Source organism: Excalfactoria chinensis, chromosome Z (genome assembly GCF_039878825.1).
Source record: "Excalfactoria chinensis isolate bCotChi1 chromosome Z, bCotChi1.hap2, whole genome shotgun sequence".
NCBI classification, from domain to species: Eukaryota; Metazoa; Chordata; class Aves; order Galliformes; family Phasianidae; genus Excalfactoria; species Excalfactoria chinensis.
In genome coordinates this window covers 61500527-61523904 of record NC_092857.1, presented here as the reverse complement: position 1 = coordinate 61523904, position 23378 = coordinate 61500527, and the positions used below count along the sequence as shown (strand labels likewise).

General features: G+C 43.2%; 2 protein-coding genes across 4 annotated transcripts in view; one reads left to right on the top strand and one right to left on the bottom strand.

Moving 5' to 3' along the window:
• The window catches only part of DMXL1 (Dmx like 1), a 69890-nt gene extending 64758 nt beyond the window's left edge, over positions 1-5132 (bottom strand). For all 3 annotated transcript variants that reach the window (XM_072360119.1, XM_072360120.1, XM_072360121.1), the window contains exon 1: positions 4953-5132. In XM_072360119.1, coding sequence (XP_072216220.1) covers positions 4953-5039 — 87 coding nt within the window. In that variant the 5' untranslated portion in view covers positions 5040-5132. The remainder of the gene's footprint in view (positions 1-4952) is intronic.
• Positions 5133-21983: 16851 nt separating this feature from the next.
• The window catches only part of DTWD2 (DTW domain containing 2), a 62897-nt gene continuing 61502 nt past the window's right edge, over positions 21984-23378 (top strand). The window contains exon 1 of the mRNA XM_072359608.1: positions 21984-22124. Coding sequence (XP_072215709.1) covers positions 22003-22124 — 122 coding nt within the window. The 5' untranslated portion in view covers positions 21984-22002. The remainder of the gene's footprint in view (positions 22125-23378) is intronic.

Sequence of the window (23378 nt, the reverse complement as noted above, 5' to 3'; positions counted from 1 at the left end):
TACTCTGTAAAATGATCATCATCCTCTACCAGTATTCATTTTTCCAATCTGCTGACCACCAAGCCAGACTTAAAATGACTTGATAGCTGAAAGTACTGTCTAAAATACTTCTTCAGGATAAACCCATGCATTAACTCCTGATCATCCCACCCCTTCCTCTCCTGTCTCCTTTTCGTCTGGAAGGAGTTTCTAGTGCCATTGTTCCTCCAGTCAAAACAAGATCATTTATTACAAATGTGTATACTGAACTGCGAATTCTGATTTAAAACTCGTTTCAAAAGAGACTTAATACTTATTTTCTGTACAAATGTTGAAGTTATTTTCACATCACAATGAGACATTAAACTTTCAACCTATTCCTCAAAGAACATTTATTTCTGATGTCAGTAACTATCCCACTTGCTGACTCATTAATTGAATTCATAGCCTACTTGGCAAAGGTTACTCAGAAGTACAATATATAAATATTTTGCCTAAGTCACAGTGTTGAATTTAATGCTTTGCATCAAGGCAATTTTAAGAAACTACAAGTCTCACTAAAGAGAAAACACAGCTTTATTAGAAATGCTTTCAGAAGAATGAAGTGCCAAATACTACACGAGGCCTCATCGGCACTTGATAGCCTTAACAGTCATCCCCAGCTGGTTCTCTCCCTTCTGCACTAACAAACAAGCCTGAGATCATGCAGAATTACAGTATTCCCACCAAGGTGAATAAGAAAGAGCATAAATAGTAAAACACACCGTTAGCAGCAATTCTGGACTCTGTAAACTAAGCATTTTAACTGGATCAAGAGCTCCACCAGGTTTTACATAGTAGAAAAAGAAATAATTCCGAGTACACTTGGATTTTGCATTGGAAGAACTATGAAGTAACTCTCAAACACCGGAGTCTTTCAGAATTCATATTTTCATCAATGTTTCCATCATAAACAAGGGCTTAAAATACCGTAAGAACTCAGCCATGCTACTTAAGGCTGCGCTACACTGCAGCAGATTGAAGAGGTAAACAAACACCCTAGATCCAGAGTTTGCTGGAAATTTTCCTTTTATGAATATATATTCTTGACTAAGAGGTACATGCCTATATTTAAGCAAGCATGCTGTTTTAATGTTGGTATTCATTCCTTTCTCCTATAAAGAAAGGTTGAGGGAACTGGGCTTGTTTAGTTTGGGAAAGAGAAGGCTACAGGGAAATCTCATTGTGGCCTTCCAATACTTAAAGGGAGCATATAAACAGGAGAGGGAACAGCTATTTACAAGGATGGATAGAGACAGGACAAGTGGGAATGGTTTCAAATGGAAACAGGAGGTTTAGGTTCGACAATAGGAGGAAGTTTTTCACCCACAAGGTGGTGATGCACTGGAACAGGTTGCCCAAGGTGTGGATGCCCCATCCCTGCAGGCATTCAAGGCCAGGCTGGATGTGGCTCTGGGCAGCCTGGTCTGGTGGTTGATGACCTGCACATAGCAGGGGGACTGAAACTAGATGAGCATGATGGTCCTTTTCAACCCAGGCCATTCTGTGATTCTATGATCAGAGGCAGATGTCAAGGGTACAGTAGTGCACTTCCCACCAGTGTTTTGTAGCTGTGACATACAGCAGCAAAAGGGCACTCTGTCAGATCAGCATCTGACATGGAAGTGAACATGGACAATAGTTCGTCATTGAACTCCTCCATACAGGAAAAATGGCACCCACTGACAAGTCATTAATGCCTGTGAACATTTATGGAGACCAAATAGTGGATGTGAACACAGTGAGGCCGTGGGAGGTGTGTTTCGTCTCTGCTGGTGCAGGTTTTTACAGGCATGGCATGCAGGCTCCTGTTCACTACTAATGAAAATGCACAGATAACGTTGATGCCTGTGTTGAAAAACATAATGTTGAATCTGGGAATCTGCTTTATCAAACACTGTGATTGTGCTACTGTTGTAGCTTACAGAGAAATAAACAGGAGGCACTACTTTCAGAGCAACCCATTTATGTATACTTTTAAAGACAACTTCTCTCTTCACTCAGGGCAGCCCAGGCAAGCCAACAGGTGGGACACCCACAATTCAGGAGGTTAATTTTTGATGTTTAGTTAAAGTTAACCCATAGGCCAAACACCATTCCAAAAGGCACAGCATACACAAGGAAAGGCAAAGTAATATTCAACAGAAAAACATGTTGGAATAGGTAACAAAGCTGTCTGCTAAATGTAACTGCAACAGGCTCTCTCTCCTCCCCTTGCCTAATAACCTAGTCCTGTGATATGTCCTGCTAACCAGAGACTTCAGCAGAGACTCACCTAAGCTGTCCACTGCTGCTGTCCCCATGCTGTTCTTTGTTCAAGCAGTCTCTGTGAAATTATTCCCACACACATTTACTGGAGTCCACACTCCAGTCCAGACAGTGGCTTCTTAACAGTAGCATGCTAAAAAAGACACTTCCTCAAAATAAGAGCACCAAACTAACTTCTGAACTAGCTTTATACTTATTTATTTATTCACCACAGAAAACTGCACAAGGTATTTCAGCACTGTGTAATGAATGGAAGTCAGTGCTCAGTAGTTATGGTTACATCCTGTACTCCTAACAGTCTCACATACAACAAAAATGAGTACTGTCAACTACTCAACTTTTATCCAACTTTTTACAGCAGGCCTTATCCACAATAGTTTGCATTCCGTTTTCTACAGGACAAGAAGCAGCTACAAAAAAAGATGACTTTACACTGTGAGACAAGGAGATGCTGTTTACATTACCATGTTGTTGTAATATTAAACAACACACTGTTCTTTTGTTATACAAATAACCAAGGTAGAACTAGTTTAAGCTGGGGGAAGATGGACTTCACTACCTGGTGACACAGCAAAACAAGCCTGAAATTAGGAAGTGAAATATGTTTTGGGTCTGTGAAAATAAACACTGTTCTGCATGGCATAGAGAGCTTTCAGAAAATTTCTAACCATTATTTCATTTCTTTCTTAATCTTTTTCTCCTCATCAGACATCACCTTCTATTAAAGTTCTCCAAAGAAGTATGATTTTACATGTGGGAAGACTTTCTTTACCAGAGACTGTAGTAGTAAGACAAGGGAAATTCTTCTCTCGGAGGCTGGTGAAGGGCTGGCACAGGCTGCACAGGGAAGCTGTGGATGTCCCAACCCTGGAGGTGTTCAAGGACAGGATGGATGGGACCCTGGGTGATCTATCTAATGGCCAGCAAACCTGCTGGTTTATACATTTATATAAGTATAAGGCACATGCAAACATATATGGGTTGATGATTCAGACTATAAAGACAGTGTAGAACTCTGCTGGGCCTAACATGATGCAAAGCTCCCAAATGAAGCAGATCAGTGGATGGCACTTAGCAGGACAGAGGAGCTCTCTGATAATGGTCTCTCCTCAGCTCCTACACTGGAAGCTTACCACACTGCAGTCACCTTTCCTCTTGTTTCTTCTGTGCTGCCAATTGAGCTAATGTATCTGAGGTAACTCACAGGGCTCCTCAGGGCCACTTCTAACACCAGAGGATCTCAAGGGTGGTTACGCCTCATAATGCACGAAAAGAACCAAGTTCTTCTGCTGGGCTGAATGCAAATATAACACAATCTGTTTGCCAGGGCTGAATACTACTCACAGAAAGCCTTCAGTTGGAAGGGATCTTAAACATCATCTAGCTCCACTCCTCACACATGTGACATAAACTGGCATAGGTGGGAGTGTTTCCCTTTCCTCGTTTTTTATTCATGTTTTATTACTGTTTCAGATACAAGAAAAGAGCACTCCATTTTCCTGTTTCACATTCTAAAGGTTAAGCCTTTTGTTTCCTCCCCCCCCAAAAAAAATGTTTACTTGTTTATCTTTCTAGTGATAAATTCATATATAATTCAATAAATTCAATATAATGCTATGAGTGACAACTTAAAAAAAAATAATTAAAAAGAAAAAAAAGAAGAAAGCCAACAAAAAAGCAACATGCCAAGGTATTTCTGCTGGCAGCTTTAAATCTGAGGAAGATAAATCCATTAATAGCCTGAGTAAAAGGGGAAAACCAAGTCAAGATCAGCGTGTGTACAGGAAACACAGCCTGTATATTTATGTCAAAACAGTTCTTGTGAACAAGAGACCTTAAAGCAGCCAGCGAAAGCTGCACTCTCTGATCACTTCTTTCTCCCCAGACAGAGATTTATTACTCTTTTGACCTCATTTACGTTGCTCTGACACTTTCTGTAGGAGCAGACAGAGTGCTCTTCAGTGAAAGCTTCACCTGTCTCCCTCAAAAAACAATTATGTCAAAATGGGAAGCTTCCTGCGTCCGTGTCTTACTAGCACATCAATGGTGAAGTAAAACAAACTTTGGCTTCTAACTAAATGATTCCCCACCACTCGTGGGTCTTTTACATTTCTGAATATCTGAAACCAGACAGTTCGGTACGCTGGGAAAGCAAAGTGACAACGGCTTCTATTTAACAAATCTTCCAACTTTAGTACGTGTCCTCTAGTGACAGCTGAGGGCTTTTGGAAGCAAAGGCATAACCCGGCAAGGCCAAAGTTGCACAACCCTGCTCTCAGAACAGCAGTGAATGGGAGGACCGGGATGAAAGGACCAGGAGGACTTGACAGAAGGCTTCAGCCTTTGCCACGCACTGACAACGTTTGCTCCGCACCGCGCGGCCCGGCAGCTCAGAGGCGGTCCCGAAGCCGCCAGGCCGAGCTCCGTGCTCTCCTCCGGCACCGCGGGGCCCTCGTTTATGTAACGGCGCGGGCCGCCCCGCCGCCTCCATCTTCCCGCTCACAGCCCCGCACGGCCCCAAGCACGGCAAGTTACGGACGCGCCCCCCCCGGTTCCCCGCAGGCCCGCCGCGCTGCCTGCCGCCTCCGCTCAGCCCAGAGCGGGCAGCGACCTGACGCAGCTGCTTTCCGAGCCGCGCGGGCTGCCGGGCCCCGGCGGGGACTCACCGTGAACGGCTGGTCGTGCAAGCTCCCCACGGAGAAGCAGTTGTCCCCGGGGTTCACGGCCCCCGTCAGCACCTGGTGCAGGTTCATAACGACACTCTGCCACCCGGCGCTGCCGGGGGCCGCCGCCGCCGCCGCCCGACCCTCCCTCCTCCCGCGGGCGGTGGAGGCAGTGGCACATGCCGCGGGGCGGAGCCTCCACACCCCGGTACCGGCCCGCCCTCCTTACGCCTCGCCTCTCGCGAGAGCTCCTCCTCAGCGCTGTTCTCGGCCTTGCGGCTGCGCGCCGGCTGGCAGGAAACAACTGTTCCACCTCATGTACTCTTTGACTTTTGTCTTGCTTGCCCTTGATCTTTCTGCAAGGTATTGCTGGGTTGTGGGTGCCTGAAGCCAGGCTGTGACCTCGGTGAGGTCAAGAAGAAAACTCCTGGCTGGGATCCCAGAGGTCTAAGGTTCACCCTCTGTACCCAAGTGGGAATAATGAAGCGTGTTCGATTCTCTTCTTGGCTTTCATGGCTTTATAGCAATGTAAACAAGTAAAAACACTGCGTGGCATCTTGGGAAAACATAAAATGCATAAATACATAAACATGGGCATTTGGTTGTGTTGTCCTAAACAGCCAACCACTTCACGAAACCTTTCTTTGAAAACAGCTTCCTTTTTTTATTTTCTCGGCACCCTGCCTTTTATATCCCTACCCTTCAGGTTGTAGTGACATTTGCTTTCTATTTTTTGTTCTGTTTTCATCTGGTGAAAGGTATTTTGTAACAGCTCATGTTGTCACTTCTCTTAACATTTGCAGCGCACTACCTCCTGTTCTGATATAACCTTTACTTGGTGAAGAAGATACGCGCTGACTGGTATCCTTTCATAGAAGGTATGAGTGAAGATATTTGGATTTATTCATCCTTTATTTGGCATTGGGCTTCCATTTTACAAGCTTAAAGTAGTTGTTTCCAAGGTGAAATCCATTATTAGATCCTTCAGGCTTGCAAAATTAACACTTGGCAATTACAAGCTTTTAAAATTTCCATTCATATTCTGAGTTTTGCCTTCCTTTCACAGACTGAAATTAAAGCAGATTTTGAAGAATATCACAGAGAGGCTGCTGGATTATCTCCTGCTCTTTGTTTGTTTACAAAATAGGCTGTGAACACCAGTGATTTAGAACATGGAAATTTGGCTATGTTTGCTTGCTTGGTTGGTTGGTTGGCTGGTTTTGCACCCTTTACAGGAGCCTTTAAAGCTCGGTTTGCTCTTCCCAGCTTGCCTAGGAGCAGTGAGATGGTGGGGAGACTGGACCTGTCTCTGAGCTTTATACAGTGTTCTTGCAGAGCATGGGTGGAAGGCTCAAGCCTTCTGCTTTCCTCACAAAGCCACTCAGCATCTGGCTCCTTCCTGGCAGAGAGGAATTGGGCAAGGAAGGCAGGGCTTCAGCATGACACTGCTGTATGGAGTGCACACCAGTGAAATCGTAAGTAATCCTGTATAACCTGCAGGAGTCCTGTCTCTTCAAAACAGTACTAGTTTCCAAATGCATTATTCAGTTTTGCATTTCATCACTCACTGCACATGGGATACTTTTCCTTCCAGCATCCTGGATGTGACACGAAAAACCTTTCCCCACCCATATAGAGAGATGCACATTCAGCTGGCCAGTTCTTTGTGCGTCCTTGCAGGCCTGCATTTGGCTTTGGAGAAGATCCTTGGAAATTACAGGTTGCAGAATCACTAACATTGGAAAAGACCTCCAAGATCATCCAGTCCAACCAGGTGCTGAATTTTGTGCACTGTGTGACTTGATATTCACAGGATGAATGAGCACATTACGCAGTGCTGTTTACCATAATGTATTTGTCCTATTAATGTAAAGTTATTCAGTAAGTCTTTTATTTCCATTATTTTTTTCTGAGATACAGGAGATTTAAGGTCAAGTCTGAAAACATCAGATTTATTTCTTTGCTTGTTGTGGAACAAGCCATTTGTATAAGCTGTTTCCCACTCAGGTACGTTCTCCACTTCTTCACTTGCGTCTGCTTCATCAGCTAGTCTCACTTTTTGGTCTTTTGCCAGCAGTGTTAGTGGTAAACAAGGAAAGCTCAGGAGTTGTTTACTTGTTTTTTCTGCTTGCTACATTTCATTAAGGGAGCCCTGTTCCTGCCCTCAGGCATCCCAATGCACATCTACAGTGTGTCTGTTCAGTTAAAGACTTTGTAAACATTATCTTTTTTATCTTCTGCTTTTGTCTCCCAACATAGAGAAGAACAATCTGATCAAGGAGAATCAATCTTTGCGTTGCTGTGAATTCCTTCCACCATACAAACCCTGTCTATTGGTAGCTCTGTGAAACAAAAAAACAAGGAGCTCAGACTATTAGGACTTCAAAATTTAAGCCTAGTGTTAGATTCATGGTTGACTGTTACATACTGAGAGGAAAATAACATTATAGTTACTGAATTTAGTGGAACTAATATAGTTCCACTCATGCCTGGAACACTTAAGAGGTTTGACAAGATCTATTAAAATTGTTGTTTTTCTTGTTACTTGATCATTTGTATGTCCTCTGGATTTCTTTAACTGGTGATAAAATGTTATGGCATTAACCATACTCCATTTTGTCAATAACAAATTGAATGATTCTCTAACACAATTCTGGATCTAAAATTTACATGTGCATACTTTTAGATACATTAAAGTGGTATTTCTGGAGGAGGGCCAGAGAAATGATCCCAGGAATGGAACATGTCTCATATGAGGACAGACTAAGAGAGCTGAGGCTGTGTAGCATGGAGAGGAGAAGGCTGCGCGAGTCCTGAGGGCAGCCTGTCCGTGTCTAAAGAGGAGCTATGAGAAAGGACGGAACAGACTCTTTAGCCCCTTATGATAAGACAAAAGGAAATCGTTTCAAGCTAAAAGATAGGAGATTTAGATTGGGTATAAGTAAGAAGGATTTTACAATGAGAGTGGTGAAGCACTGGCACAGGTTGCTGAGAGATGTGGTTCATACCTCATTCCTGGAGTGTTTAAAGGCCAGGTTGGATGGTACTCTGATGGAGCTGTAGATGCCCCTGATCATTGCAGGGGAGTTGGACTAGATGACCTTTAATATTCCCTTCCAGCTCAAATGATTCTATGATTCTAGGATAAGGTCGTCTCTCAGTATGTAATTCAGTCTGTTTTGCAGCTGAAGGTAACTTTTCAACTAGATTAAAAACAAAAGTGCAATTTCCTTATTTTATTTTTGCTGTGACTGTAAATTCTCAGTGTTTGTTTTATTTTTCATTTTTAATGAAGACTGTGACTTTCCTGAAACACCATGTGGTTTTGTGTTGTAAACTGTTTAATCTGCCCAAGAGCAATACTGCTTTCTCATGACTCTTCCCCCAGCACATACTGTACACTCCACCTCAATGGGCTGATTTTATTTACTGCTGAGTCAATATTTACCACTCTGCTATTGCCTGCAGCAGTTTTAATCCCTGTCTGAACAGCTGAATGGGACCAAGAGCTTTTTAAAGCATGTAGGCCTTTATCCTGTCATATTCAATGAGTTTCTAGTGAATGTTAAGATGGAGAAACACTCCAAAGGGCTGGAATGAAAGCGATTACAAGCGCCACGTGTAGCAGAGCAGCTCTAAGATACATATAGCATTCCTTTTACAGTTTGATTATTCCTGGAGCATAGCACTGTTTGTTTGCACATGAATGCTAGTGTTCCACTGCAGACACTCGTCTGGAAAGATTTTTGCTATACAAAACACTTGATTTCACAGAAGGTGCTTGTCAGGGGTAGCTGCAAATTTCTGCCCTTGTCATAGTCCCTATTTGCAGTCAGTGTACAAACAATGCACAGTGGAAAATAAGTCTTTGCAGAGTGTATCACAGGGCTATCTATGGTGATTTGATAAGATAAGGGGCTATCTAATATTGCTGGTATTTGCACACACACAGACATTTGGTGGACCAGACAGCAACAAAGATGTTTGCAGTCACAGCCAGCGGGACAGCGGACAGCTGCCTTCCTGGCAGAGAGTGCAGGAGCAGCAGCAGCAAAGATTTCACTCCAATATAGGAAAAGAAGGAAGTTATATTTCTTTAATGTTTATATTACAGTTGTCCAGGAGGACTCCACCAGGATGTGGGACATACTGTATGAGGAAGGGCAGGTGTAATATGTGGAAGGTGCTCTTGTCTTCTCCCTACAGAGAATGTCATAGGGTATTTTTTGCGCACAGAACAGGAGGAATCCTACTGTAGCAGGGTCATACACCTGAGAATAACCAAGCCTAAGAGGAAGTAAGAGAAAAAAGAAATAAGAGCAGTTGTCAGGACGCAGGTGTCCTTCCAAATATTGTTAGACTTAAGTGCTTTGACTCAGATCTGGGCTAGGCTATGTCAAGCATTTACTTCCATGTTCTGTCATCCTTGCAGGCAGTGATTTAAAACACAAAATCTTCAAGCTTACAGATGTTAGAATGTGAACAGACCCAGTATAAGCAGCTGTGCAGACTTTTATTTGCAAGTACAGTTAGTGCATATGTAAAACATTGAAACTGGTTAGGGTAGGCTGTCAGCTGCATTGCAGAGAAATCAACTGTGGAGGAACAGAAATACATTTATGTTCTGCAATGCCAGAGTCTTACTCTGTGTGTTAACTGCCGAACTTCCACTGCAAAGGCCACTGTGGTTCTCTGGCAGTGATGCATAGTGCTTTATCAGTACCACTGTCTGTAGGGAGCTCTTGTTTGAACTTTACATTAAGTGTATTGCTTCTGCTTTTCCTGAGAGACTTTGCAAAGGGACTGCTAGCAAATGCAGCCATGAATCAAATGAGAAGCGTGATACCCATTCTGTTTGCTTTTGTAGCTTGCTCTGTCTTCTCCTTAAGCAAAAACAGGAAAACCCAGCCTTCCTCCGGGAGGAGAGAGAAATAGTTTGATAGACATCAAATATAATCTACGCTCTTGTTCTGTGTTTGAGTATACTAGTGAAGAAAGGAAAAGTACTAAAAATAATAAATAAGTAAAACTCAGCATTTAAAAGGCTGAAACTTCAATCTTCAGTCTAGCAAACTGTTTCCTGCACTTGACTGCCATGTTACACGTAACTCTCATGATTACCTGTTAGGGTTTTTTTGTGTGCATGTGAATATGTGTGTGGCTTCATGAGCAAAAAGGAGGGAGGACGTGAATCATCCTTAATGCACGTTACTTGGCTTGTTTTCATAATGCACAGCAGTCAGCAGTGATTATTTGGGACGTAAAGAAATATGAATCCTTAAAGATTTCATGGCTGGATGACTAAACCAAAAGCTTACCAACCTTTGGTTTACAAGATTTTTTACAATTCTAAAAGTTCATCATGTTTTTATGTTACATAAATAGTGCTAAAATAATGTGTGGGGCTTTTTTTCTTTTTCCCCCTAGATAGAGCACTACCATTTCTGGATTAGCAGGAAGGATATTTGGGGAGGAAAGAAAAATAAATAAATAAAAAGAAATTGATCTTTAGTTATTTTAATGGGCAATGCAGTAAGCAGCAGGAAACATAAAATTATGTGTATACATATATATATATATATATAAATCATCAATTTGGCATTGGTTGTGGCTAGGTGAAAATACTGCAATAACTGCAGTTTTCCACTGGAGAGCTGTTACAGAGGTAATTAAAACAGTGGTCTGCAGGAAAGCATCAGTGAAGCATTTCATCTTTGTTTTGGTACTGCTTTTGCAGTCCTAGAACGGACATTTTTGGTTAACCATAAGCTAAGCCAGTTTAGTTACAAGTTCTTTGACTTTGTACACACATAAAGAACATAAATTAATTTTAGGTTTGGGAAATAGTAACGTTCTTGGTCTAAGATGGCAGTTTAAAACTGCCTGCTTTTCTCTACCTCTAAGCAGTGAATGGTTGTTGTTTTTGGGGGGTAGTCTGTGTCCTGGGCGCCTGAAGATGGTTCAGATTCATGCTCATCTCACACTTGACTGCAGTGTGCCTATCATCAATAATGTTGCTGTTGCACTCTGGTAAAAGCTGTCTGAAGATAAACCATTTAGAAACTATCAGTTTGTTACCTTCATCCATACCAGAATGGAGTTCTTCAAGTAAAAAGCTGTGGTATTAATTTTACAGCTGAGAATGACACACAGAACTGATGGATTACAACTGTTTTCCCTTTTTCTGTTGCATAACCCTTGGTAGCAGCACCAGAACAAAGTTCTTGGCCTCACAAGGTCACACACATTCACATGACAGCAAAAATCAGAGTGAGGAGCAGCTCAAGCTACAGAAAACTCTGAAATACGGAGCTCTGTGTGATCTCATGCAGCCACAAGCAAGACAGAGCTGCCAGTTTTGTGCCCTCTGGCTGCTGGGTGTCCTTTCTGTCAGAATTACAGGCACATGGCTGTGTTTGTGACTCTTTCACATGCGGATGTCACCTGAGCTGGCCTTCAACATGCAGGAGATTTATTCCTTCCAGCCCATTTCCCGATCCTCAGTGACACATGCACTGATTTCTACTTTTTTCTTTTTTTACTGATCTCAGTGGAAGAGCTCTGAGCCATCTTTTCCTGTTATCTCACAGCAGCTCCCTTTGCTCTGCTGGCTGCAGCTCTGCAACATGTGACTATGAATTCCTCTGTGCTGCGGGTCAAACTCATTGAGGGAAACAGCAGTGCGTGACTATGGGTCTGTTTAGCAAGGTGCTTCTAAATAGCCTCTATATCTGCACAGAATTAATGACAAGATGCACATTTCTATCTTTATCTTTTAGATATTTATTTTTTCCAGAAAGTTTTCAGTGTTTAGAAGAGGAATAGAGGGAATGTTTTGTGCTCCTTGAGGAAGTGGGCCTGCAGGCAGACCCACAGCTCCAGGGCTGTGTGTGCAGACAGAGAGGAGGACCAGGTGGGCTAGCACAGGGCAGCATGGCAACCCATACCTGCCAGCAATGCTGGGGGGCTGGAGCCAGGCCCTTCTCTGCAGGCACAGCCAGAGGGTGGGAGCTGGTACAGGGAAGCCTTTCATCCAAAGCAGAGGTGAGCAGGGGATGTGCAGGCTGGGTCCTTCCTGGAAGTCCAAGCATAGGGCTGGCAGCAACTCCATCCAGCTGTTGTTGTTTTAATTAGTGAGGGTCAGTGGCACCTTTTATTGCCTTGTTTCTGCTCACTATTTCATGTTAATCAGTCTTTCCCTTGGGGACTGTCTGGATTTTAAGATACTATTCTGAAGTTCAGCATTGCTGGCTTTGGATCTCTCATCAGAGGATAAACTTCAAGAAAATCACTTTACTCTTTTATCTCACATCTGTGCCATCAGTTCAGTGGAGAATATTGGGCAATGTTTCAATCAGCTCTTTAATCCTCCACCATACTTAAAATCCTGTCCACTTACTAACTATTAACAGGCACAGTAATTCCAGAGGTGTTTTTGTTATTGTTGTTGTTGTTGGACAAATAAAGGTTTATGTTGTGCTGTGATATGATTTGTTATTAGGGTCTCTGATAGTGTGATTTCAGCTTGGTGACACAGCAACAACATGCTGTCTTACCAGAACATAGCTGCTTGTGTTTGGATTCCTTGTGTCCATAACTGCACGGGTTTTACTCCTTTGTCCAAACAATAATTTTTATTTGGTAATTTAGCAAGGCTTGTGGTTCTTATATCTTTATTAATCTGCATACTTCTCTTTTAGAGTTTGTTTTGCCAAGTGACCTCCATATGTATTTCTGAAGCACGCTCTAATCTAAGCACCAGCATCACTCTATTACCTTGAAGTAGGCAGTAATCAGCAACCTACATCTCTGAAATGAAGAAGCAATATAGGCTCAGCATGTCATTCCTTGGCTACCTTACTGGTGTTATCTGAATGAGTTTCTGCAGTTTCTCGCCTTTAGTTGTGATCCCTATAAGTTTATGTCATCTTAGTTCTGAGACAGGACAATCTCAAGAAGGAAAACCACTCAACTTATAAAATTATGTCATCGTCAAGTACAATTCCCAAATACTTTTCAACATGAGCACATTATCATGTACCTTCTATTAATCCTTATCTCCTTGTGCACTCTGTTATTTAGTCATGGAGTGACAACCAGGAAAAAAAAAAAAAAGCAACAGACACTGTGTTTTGGAAGGCTCACAGTTTTATTTCTCCTTTCCTAACACAGACAGTTTCTACTTTGTTTACACACAAAGGGTATCTCCTAAGAGATGTTACAAAGTGATCACACAGTTAGAATTCACATTCCTTCTTCTTCTTCTTTTTTTTTAATGCATTACCCTAATTGGCTCTTCTGTCTTTAGAATTGTAGAATCATAGAATCACTCAGGTTGGAAAATACCTTAAAGATCATGGAGTCCAACCATGACCTAACCATACTACTTCAGCTCTAACAACCCTCTGCTAAATCATGTCCAAGTACCACATCCAAACAGTTTTTAAACACATCCAGGGTTGGTGACTCAACCATCTCCTTGGTGAGCCTATTCCAGTGCTTAACAACCCTTTCTGTAAAGTTTTTCTTAATATCCAACCTAAACTTACCCTGGCACAGGGTATCAGCCAGCTCCATAGATGGCCTTTAAGCCTGCATCAGATGGCTGCTTCATGGCAGGGTCATTAAAGAGCCTTGGAGCAGAAATGGTGCCCCTAGGCTCTTGGGGGTTTGTCACTCCTGCAGATTGCAGAGCAGACTCTGATTATCCTGAGCGCATGCTGAGAGTTGGAGCGTGCCTCACACAGAGAGTAACTACTGACCTTCCTAATGGACCATCTGATAAAACACAGATACACACCTTAAACTCACACCTGGCATTCCTTAAGCAGGAGGCTTCTTCATAATATGCACATCCAATCCTTTCTCTTGTTTCTTTGTGCAATTTTTAATGATTCTGCTGTCCTGCCAATCATGGTGCTAAATAAAATAGACTTTCCCACCTCTGTCTTCCCCTTCTCTCCTGTGCAACCTCAGGACTGGCATTCTCTGTAACAGCTGCCTGGAGGATCACACCAGGTCCATGTGCATAGTGGTGGTGCCCACTCACTCCTGTATGGCCTGCTGTCCTTGTAGACAGCGTGTCATGGAAGAACAACCATAGCATCCTTCTGAGAACGTCCATGCTGTGGCTGGGTGCAAGGTCAGAGAGGATCTGTAGGATGCCAGCAGTCAGGAGGAAGTGCTGATGGAAGGTGATACAGATGCCATGATCTGGTGCAGGAGTGCCCCAGGAGGTACAGTACAGTGCCATTATGTCTACGTTCCATCAAGATTTCAGCTGACGTAATTGTTTTTAGGCATTGATTGTACCTACTGCATTTTCTATCAAGCAGATGGTAGAGCTGCAGTAACACATAATGATTGGCACTCCCACAGCTACTCACTGCATAGTGCTGCTTCACTCAACTACACATTGAGGATATTTAGCTTTGTTTAAAGTCTTCTCTGGAAGTTAAAACTTCTTGACAAAGGCAATTCAATCCAGCACAAGGAAAATAATCCAGTCTGAGCCTGACAAAGCATTTTGATGAGGCTATTTAAAAGGAAATGGTGCTCAGCAAAGTATAATGATCTCTAAAAGGAATAACATTTTGTATTTACTCTCTCTGATTTTCTAACTACTGAAAGAAAAACATGTTTTGCTTGACAGTACTTGTTATTATGCAAACGATTCTTTGTAGGGGAAACATGCCCAAGAACTTCAGTGAAAGCTTCCTTAAGTGCCTTAACATTAACAGTACCATTTTATGATGAAGGATTTGCAAATCTAAACCAGAGTAAGCAAGAAGACCCAGAGCAAAGCGAAAACAAATTCACAGAGATCAAGATGTTCCAGCACAGATAACCAGGAGGGTGAGGGTGGTGGGGCATTATCACATCAGGTATGCCACAAATATTATGCTTTAAAACACCCTTTGTTGTTCACACGCATCCATTATTAATAGAGGTTGCAACCACAAGACTAAATATCAGCTCAAGGGTATGTCTGTGTCTAACACATGTACTTCAACATGGAAGACAAGGATTATAAACAGTACATCCATACTGCTACGCACAGCAATTGAGCTGATTTGCCCCATGGCACTGAACAGGAAGCAGCCAAGAAAAGCAGTGTTAGCAGCACCATTCTGACAAACATGCTTGCCAACACAGAGGAGAAAAAGACCTGCTGTGCCTTGCTGGAAATACGTGTCTTGTAAATATACCTTCCTTTCTGTGCCATGCGCTGTTTTTTCCTCACTTAATAACCTGAGATAAACTGGTATCAGTGAACCAGTGCAAGCTGGTTCCCTGTTTTCCTGCCTCACCCTTGGCTGTGGTCTGTGTGCAAACTGCAGCCCAGCTGGAGAGGGGCGGATATGCTGCTGATGGAGAACAGTGATAATGTCTAATTCTGTTCTGTAGGCAGTTGCGTGAATATGAGAGATTTCTCTCACTTGCTTCACACTTTCATGTCTGTCAGCAATTTTCTCGAGCAGTCCACATGTGAAACTATGAAAGAGATGGTCAGATTTTACAGCCTGATGGTCCTATTACTGGGTTTTTAGGTGGTTGTTGTTTTTTTTTTTTCCTTCTGTTTTTTTGATTTTAACACAAATTTTCAGCCGAATTGGTGAACCTCCACTGCTATTGCTGTTACCTGAGACATTCCCTTCTGTTGCTGTAGATCCTATCTAGGAGTCTGGGTTTGTGGAACCAGAAACAGACCTGCAGAAGACATTGTGTGGCCGTTCTGTAAAATTTCCCAGATGAAGCAATGGCAAAATGCTGTTAAGCACATGGGCATGAGTATAGCTGTCCTGGCATTCCCCCTCTGAATTGTCATGTTCTCCAAATGACCAAAACCTGTTGGATTAAACAAAAACAAAAACAAAACAAAACAAAAAAAGAAAAAACAACAACAATAATAATAATAATAATAACCTTTATTTTGTTTATTATTATTAATTATTATTATTTTTGAGGTGCATGCTTGTATCTGTGAATAAACCTCTTGCATCATCTTCCTTGGCTGCAAATGCTATCCAGGTATATAAGTAACACTGAACAATACACACGGTACACTGCACTTCTTTTCTCCTTATAGCTTGTTCCTTGCTTGTGTGTTTGGACCAAAGGCAGTGCAGCACTGGAAGGTGAGTTAAGGAACAGGGAGTGGTTTCCACTTGTGACTTTCCATGCATGTCTCCTTTGCTCACTCGGGGAAGGGCATACCATTACTGACACAAAAGCAGGAAGTGGTAAAGAAACACAGTAATTGCGATGGTTGGCCAGATTCTCTGTGTATGTTTCTAAAACAAACACTTAGGTGATGGTTTTGTTATATGCCTGAAAGGAGTCACCAAATGCAAAGTCTGCAAAGTGGTTGGACGAAGGGCAAAATTTAAGTGCCCTGTCAAAAGCACAGCTGAACAGTGTGTTGATGCTAATGGGCTTTAGTAAAAGGGTACAGTTAAAGATTTCAGTCAGTGCACCTCAACCTGTGCATTCATTCTCCATTCTTTCCTGCCCTTCCGCAGCATACAGGCTGATAGAACTCGATCTTCCTGACGTGCTTGTCAGCTTTGCAGAGACACTGAGTCATCTGAAAACTGCCTGCTACCTGCTCCGAAGTTCCAAAGCTGCAGTGAGACTGGCTCTTATATGCAGTATTTCATCTTGTGCTGCTTCATAGACCATATCCCTGCTGCCTGCTTAATATCTCGGTCATTTAATTTTGAGTGTTTTGTTTTGCGTTTGCTGTCCATATTTTCAACTGCATTTTACAGACACCAAAGAACATACACAGCACACCGGGGTTATAAACCAGCTGAATTTGTTATCAATACAGCATACAGATTCTGAATTTTAAATCTGATCTTAGGCAGAGATTGTTGAAGTATCAGGAAGTCCCTAGTTAGCTATTACTGTAATGTGCTCCAGGTCATCTGAGTTGCAGTAATCACAGGCTGCAATTACAGGTTTAGGATTAGAATTGCTTCTGTTATTAGCTCAGTATCATGAGTGAGGGCATGGCACAATGTCACAAAACCTTCAAACCACAGCTGAAAATTCCACTTGAAGATGTCTTTACATTTTATAAATACACCCCTTTTCTAGAAGAAGCAGATAAATAGAAACAAATGCCTGCTCACAGGATGCATTTCATTTACTTTGGATGTACAGCCTGTTAGATGATGATTTTAGACAATCTTATGCAACCGCAGCTCTCTGCAGAGTGAAGCCCAAGCAAACAGGGAGGCTGGATGGAGGACTGGGACACAGCATGGCATGGTGCAGCACCTGCCAGGCACTGGCTGAGAGAGAAACACCTTTTTCCCAGCGTGAGCATTTTTATTTCTATTTCACCTTTTTACAGTCACCTGAGGTCCCTTTAACCCCTGTGATTCTGTGATTCATCCGTTGTGTTACTCTCAAGTAATGGATATTTTCCTCTCTCCCTTCCTCCTTCTTGCACACTTATGCCAGCAATAGTGCATGGCTGGCCAGAGAGCAAACTGAACTGATCTGTATGAAGATAAACAGGAGAAACAAATTTGCTGAGCAGCTGGGAGGCCACACGATGACCTTGCGTTAGCATGAGTGGTGACTGGGATGGTGGGAAGAAAGGCAAGATCATTGCCCACAGCAGCAGCAACAGTTTGTAATTATCTTTCAATTACATGTCACATCTAGAAATAAACCATGGCTATTCAAGTTAACAAAATATGTGTCAGACTGAGCCATGTACCCATTTAAGCTTGGTAAATGTTGATTGGAGAAGATTTGTCCAATGCCTGCCCCATAGCCTGCACCCAGCAGTACTTGAGATGGTACAAGTAGAGTAATACTTTTTCATCCCAAACATTATTTCATGGAGAGTTCAAGGTGTGCACACTTGTTGACTGGCCAGAGAAATAGTGGCAGTCCTAAAAACTTATCAGTCCAATTTGTTACCTTTGCAAAACTGGAGATAATTACCCCTGAGTGAAAGGGACGAGGAAAAGCACTTCCTCACTTTTAGTGCATGTGAAAACACGTAAACCGACAGTGATGCGATGTCGTAATTGCCTTGTGAAGTCACACCCTCATTATTTCATGGTAGCTCATTTGTGTCATCAAAACCAAAGCTACAAACTGAATTATATGCCTCTTGAAATTAGTGCCTCCTATGTTATGATGTTGGCCTACGATGTCAGAGGCAGATGTTGGCAGTATGGTAGTAGAGGCTGAACCTGCCCAGCAATATTCCATTCCATGCTGTTGCTGTGTGACAGATGGCAGCAGAGGGGCAGTCTGGCAGAATGGTGTCTGACATGGAATTGTGTATGGAGCAAAGGGGTGTCACTGAATTCCTTCACACAGAAAAAAACTGCACCCACCGACATTCACTGAGACCTCTGAATGTTCCTGGACTGCATTATTACCAATGAGATGTTATGATCTGGAACTGAAAAAGCAGCAGTCCATGGAGTGGCAATGTGTGAATCCCCCATCAAAGGAAAAGTTGAAGATGCAGCCCTCAGCGGGCTAAGTGATGTGCACTCTCTTTTGGGATAGGAAAGTGGTGATCCTTCTGGATTTCCTGTAGCCCACACGCACCATCAGCTCTGACTGCTGCATAACGACACTGACTAAGCTGAATGCTCAAACCTCCAGAGTCAGGCGAGTGAAGAAGATAACCTTTCCCTTGCAACATGATACCACCAGGCCACATACCAGTTTGGCTGCACTGTCCTATCACACCCACTGTATAGTCCAGATTTGACAGCTTCTGACTTCCATCTGTTTGGGCTTATGGAAAATGAACTGCACAGGCAATGCTTTCCTACCAAAAATGTGAAACAGTGGTCACCACCAGTGGTGCAGGTTTTCACAAGTGCAACATGCAGGCTTTTATTCATCACTGGTGAAAATGGATAGCTAATGGTGATGACTGTCTTGAAAACTAGTATTTTGTAGCTGAGAATTTGCTCGGTCAAATAGTGCTATTCTGCTCTTTCTATCTGTTGTAGTTTGCATGGAAATAAAAAGGAGGCTTTACTTTTATTTATCCTAACGTATGCATACAGGACCTAGTGTGAGACAACAAGAGTGGAATCGCTAATTTCAACTATTGCCTCACAAGGAAATAGCTCTTAACAAGTTTCTCTTAGAAGGTATCTGCAGGCTGCGGAGTCTGAAAGGATGAATATTATTATCTGCCAAGTCCTGCAGTTTTCAGAGGGAAACAATATTGTGGAAAGTCTCTCTATTTTATCAAACAATGCAGAAGAGAGGATCTAGAAACAACAGCCAGCTTGGCAGAATACTTTTCATCAGGCAGAATAATGGACGAATCACTGCTGCAGAGCATTTCGGACACGGCTGTACAAGTTATAGCCCTTAAGTCAACAGAAAAAAATGCAGATGAAAGTTAAGCAAGCAACAGGGTGTTTCCTTTCTTGCTGCTGCTTCTCTAGTTAGCAAAATACATTTCCAAGCACCCATTGCTGAATAAAATGGAATTCTGTGCTTTTCACTTGCTGTCAGCTGTTGCAAAGCAATAAGTCACCATAAATAACAAATACAAAGAATTTACGTAGAATGAATAATGTTTGAAGCCCACAGACTCACAGATTACAAGATGCACAATGCATTGCACCTCACTGTTACATTGTTCTTGCTATGCAATCCTTTCATCTTTTCTTTTTCTTTTTTTTCAGTATTTGATGACTAATTCCTTTTTCCATATTTTTCACATTTTCTCTTCCTTGGTATGCATGTTCCTTAACTGTCCAGACAAATAGGACAGCTATTTACTCCCAGCTTTCACACTGTATCTCAGTAACAATATGGTGCCTCCTATTCCTGACAGGCCGTGTCAGCTTTTGCCATTGGGCCTCCCAGCATCGCTGTACACTTGGAAAACACATCACTGTTAGTCACAGTAATCACAAAGTCCACACTGGGAGGTTGCATTTGTATTATGATAGCCAGATAGCTTGTCCCACTAACCCCATCTTTCTTTCATCAAAAAGACCTGCCTTAAAATGCAAGTGGACTGGCAAACCAGGTTGACACTTGCTTAAGTCAAACAGAAAGCAAGCTCCACTTCAGAACTCACTTTCCTGGTTTTAAGCTCAGACACTTCCAGACTTGTCCTGCACTTGTCAGACACGGCAGTGTTTAGAAACATTACTCATAAAGTTCCCTGTCTAATATTCTGGCTGCTCTAAGTCCACATGGGCTTTTGTCACAAATGTTCCCAGCTGAGACGGTTAATGTTAATATTATTTTTCCATACAACCAGCAACTGTTTTCTTTTGTGAAAAATCTCAGAACAGACAAAAAACACTTTTTTCCCATGTGCTGTTCTGCAGCACCTGAGTCTGTCTATCAGTGCTATGTGCTGCTGGATCCCCCAGCCTCACTGCTGGTGTGCTGAGACAGCAGCTTCAACTGCCAAAGCTTCCAAGCTCCCAGCTCTGCTTCTGCACCTCACACTGGTGACCCTGCTCAGGAAGTTCATCCTGCTGGCTTTGGAACTATCCCAGGAATATATAACTAAGTATGGGGGTGGGCAGGAAAGAATGACAAGAAGTCTGAATTCAACATTTGTTAGTTGCCGTGAAAGCACGTTTTGTATGAGGCTGTAGCTTTTGAAAAAGCCAGTCATAAACTCAGAAGAATGTCACATGCCTTGTGTTGGTACTTGAAACTGAGTTGAGCCAGAGTGGAAACTGCAGCGCTTAAATTCAATGAATGAAACTGCTTGAGCTGCTGAGTAACAAAGCATGCCTGCCATTTGAATATCATAGGATCACAGAATGGCTGGGGTTGGAAAGGAACTCAGAGATCCATGCAGTTCCAGCACCTTCTGCCATGGGCTCAGCTGTCACTTGATAGATCAAGATGCCCAGGAGCACATCCAGTCTGGCCTTGGATGCTTCTAGGGCAGCAGTGCCAGCATTCACCATGCTCTGAGTGAGGAAATTCTTCCTAGCATCTAACCTAATCTTTCAGTTTAAATCCATTTCCCTCTGTCTTATCACTGTCTACCTGTGTAAAATGTCAGTCTCTCTCATACTTGTAAGCACCCTTCAAGTACTGCAAGACTGCAATGAGGTGTCCCTGGAGCCTTCTCTCCAAGCTAAACAATCCAGCTCTCTGAACCTTTCATCACAGGAGAGGTGCTCCAGCCCTCAATATACTTGTTTGAAAACTGCTGTTTTGACAGCTTCTTCACGACTCTAAGAAACAAATACACCTGGATTGAAGTTCTCTAGGAGACTTAGATTCTGAGTGCTCCACTGGTAGCAGCAAGAAATAGAGTCTGTTTTCAGTAAGGCCTCATCTGAGAACAAAAGAGAGCTTGCTGGGCATGCAGAGGAATGGCGCTTTCCATATGTATATTTGTTATTTCAGTTCTTTTAATGCATCTATCTGTTTTATGCCAGGAGAGTTTACAGTGGTTTGCTTTTAAGCTTTACCAGATTATTCCTACATGATTCTCATCAGTATGTTTCTTCCTGCCCACTACAACAGTGTTACTTCCCAAGAATCAGCCTAAATACATTCTCTGCTGTTTATGTTTATGCTGTTTACAACTTGTAACAAAGTTGTCTTAAAGGAAAAGAACCAAGGAAAATGACCACCCCTTACTTGATGCAGCAGGGAAAGTGCCTGGTCCTGCACTTTGGTCACAATAACCCCATGCAGCGCTATAGGTTTTGGGCTGAGTGGATGACTGTGAAGAGGAAAGGGACCTGGGAGTGTTGGTTGATACTTGGCTGAACATGAGCCGACAGTGTGCCCAGGTGGCCAAGAGGGCCAACAGCATCCTGGCCTGTGTAAGAAATAGGGGAGAGACGAGACGAGACCGGACCGGCCATAGCCGGACCGCCGCCGCATCGGGGAAAACGGAGGGCCAACAGCGCCCCCTGCCGGCCGCATCGCGCGGCATCGAGGTGGAGGACCGAAAGGCGGGGCGTCGTCGTCCCCGCGCCCTGATTGGCCGAGATCAGCTCGCGTTCTCTCTGCTCGGCGGCGCCCCCTGGCGGGAGGAGGTGGCACTTCCCGCCGCGCGGGCATGGAGCGAGAGAGCGGCGCTGCCGCCGGCCCGTCCGCGGGGGAGGAGGGAGAGGGCTGCGAGGGGCTTTGGGAGCTGCCGGTGGAGCTCTGCGAGAGGCGGCCGGAGTGCAGCCGCTGCAGGTGAGTGGGAAGGCTGGCCGGTACTCCAGGCTTGGAGGAGAGAGCAACGCGGGGCGGGCGTGCGGCCCTCCCTTGCCTTGCGTTGCCGTGCCCGGCCCCCGCCCCCCGGGCGGGGCCTGAAGCTGAGCGCTGCTTCCGCTTCTGCCGGCCTGCTGTGTGCTGGTATGCAAAGCAAAACAAGCCAGCCCTGCGCTTGAATTTAGTGCTTAATTGGTGATGTCAGAGAGAGCAAAATGAGCGTGCGTTAATTCTTTGAGCAGTGTTTCATGCATGGAAATCGCTTTCGTTTTCTTTGATGTTCTTCAAACAGGAGCTCCGGGCATTGATTTTCACTGCTCTGAGTTTACTGCGATTTTTCACTCCCTGAAAGCATTGATTTCTTATCACTGTTTGAATAAACTGCTTAAGTAACTAAACGTATGTGTTTTCCCATGGTTCAATGACCTGTAAGGAGTGCCTAGCTATTCTGCAGTGTAAGGTGTTTTTGAAGCCACCCCATGCACGACCCGTTCAATTTCTATTGAAAAAGAAGCAAAGAAAGAAAGAAATACACATGGTAGGTGGCAGTCTTGAATAGATTCCATTATTCCAGGTGGTTGGGTGGTATATTGAAGGCATTTGTTTTAAGTAACTATTAAAAATGGGATCCTGGACAACCTGTCTAGTACCAGATCGAGTGGCTGGCAACCCTGGTTGTGGAACTGGGACTTGGTGATCCATGAGGTCCCTTCCGACTGAAGTTGTATGATTCTATAATTCATCTGGTGAGGAAACTGTGTGGGTAATGGAGTTCAGTATTCCCCAGGTATATTTAATACAGGATCCTCCACTGTGGAGGAGGGAGTTCCCAGCAGGGAAACACTGGGGCTGTATTGCAAAAAAAAGGCTGTTTTCATCTGCTGCTATTGGTAGCAAGCGGAGTGAATCGCTCTATGTGTTGCATTATTTTCCTGCAAATGCTGTGCATTTTGCAATTCTGTACCTTTTTGATTTTTATTTATTTATTTATTTTTAAAGGGTAGTTCAAATATTGGGCTCATAATTCCCTAACGTGATGAATTGCTACCACCTTTGTCAGCTAGTTTCAGCACAGCTAAAAGTGTGATTGAGTGCTTGTACAAAGTACTGCCTTGTTGTCTGTACGATGCGTTTCTTCAAAAACGAGAAGCATTGGCAAAGTTTTCCCATCATCATCATTTTTCATCCCTGCGGTTGAGGTATTGTTACAGAAATAAACCATCTCCTACATGTATG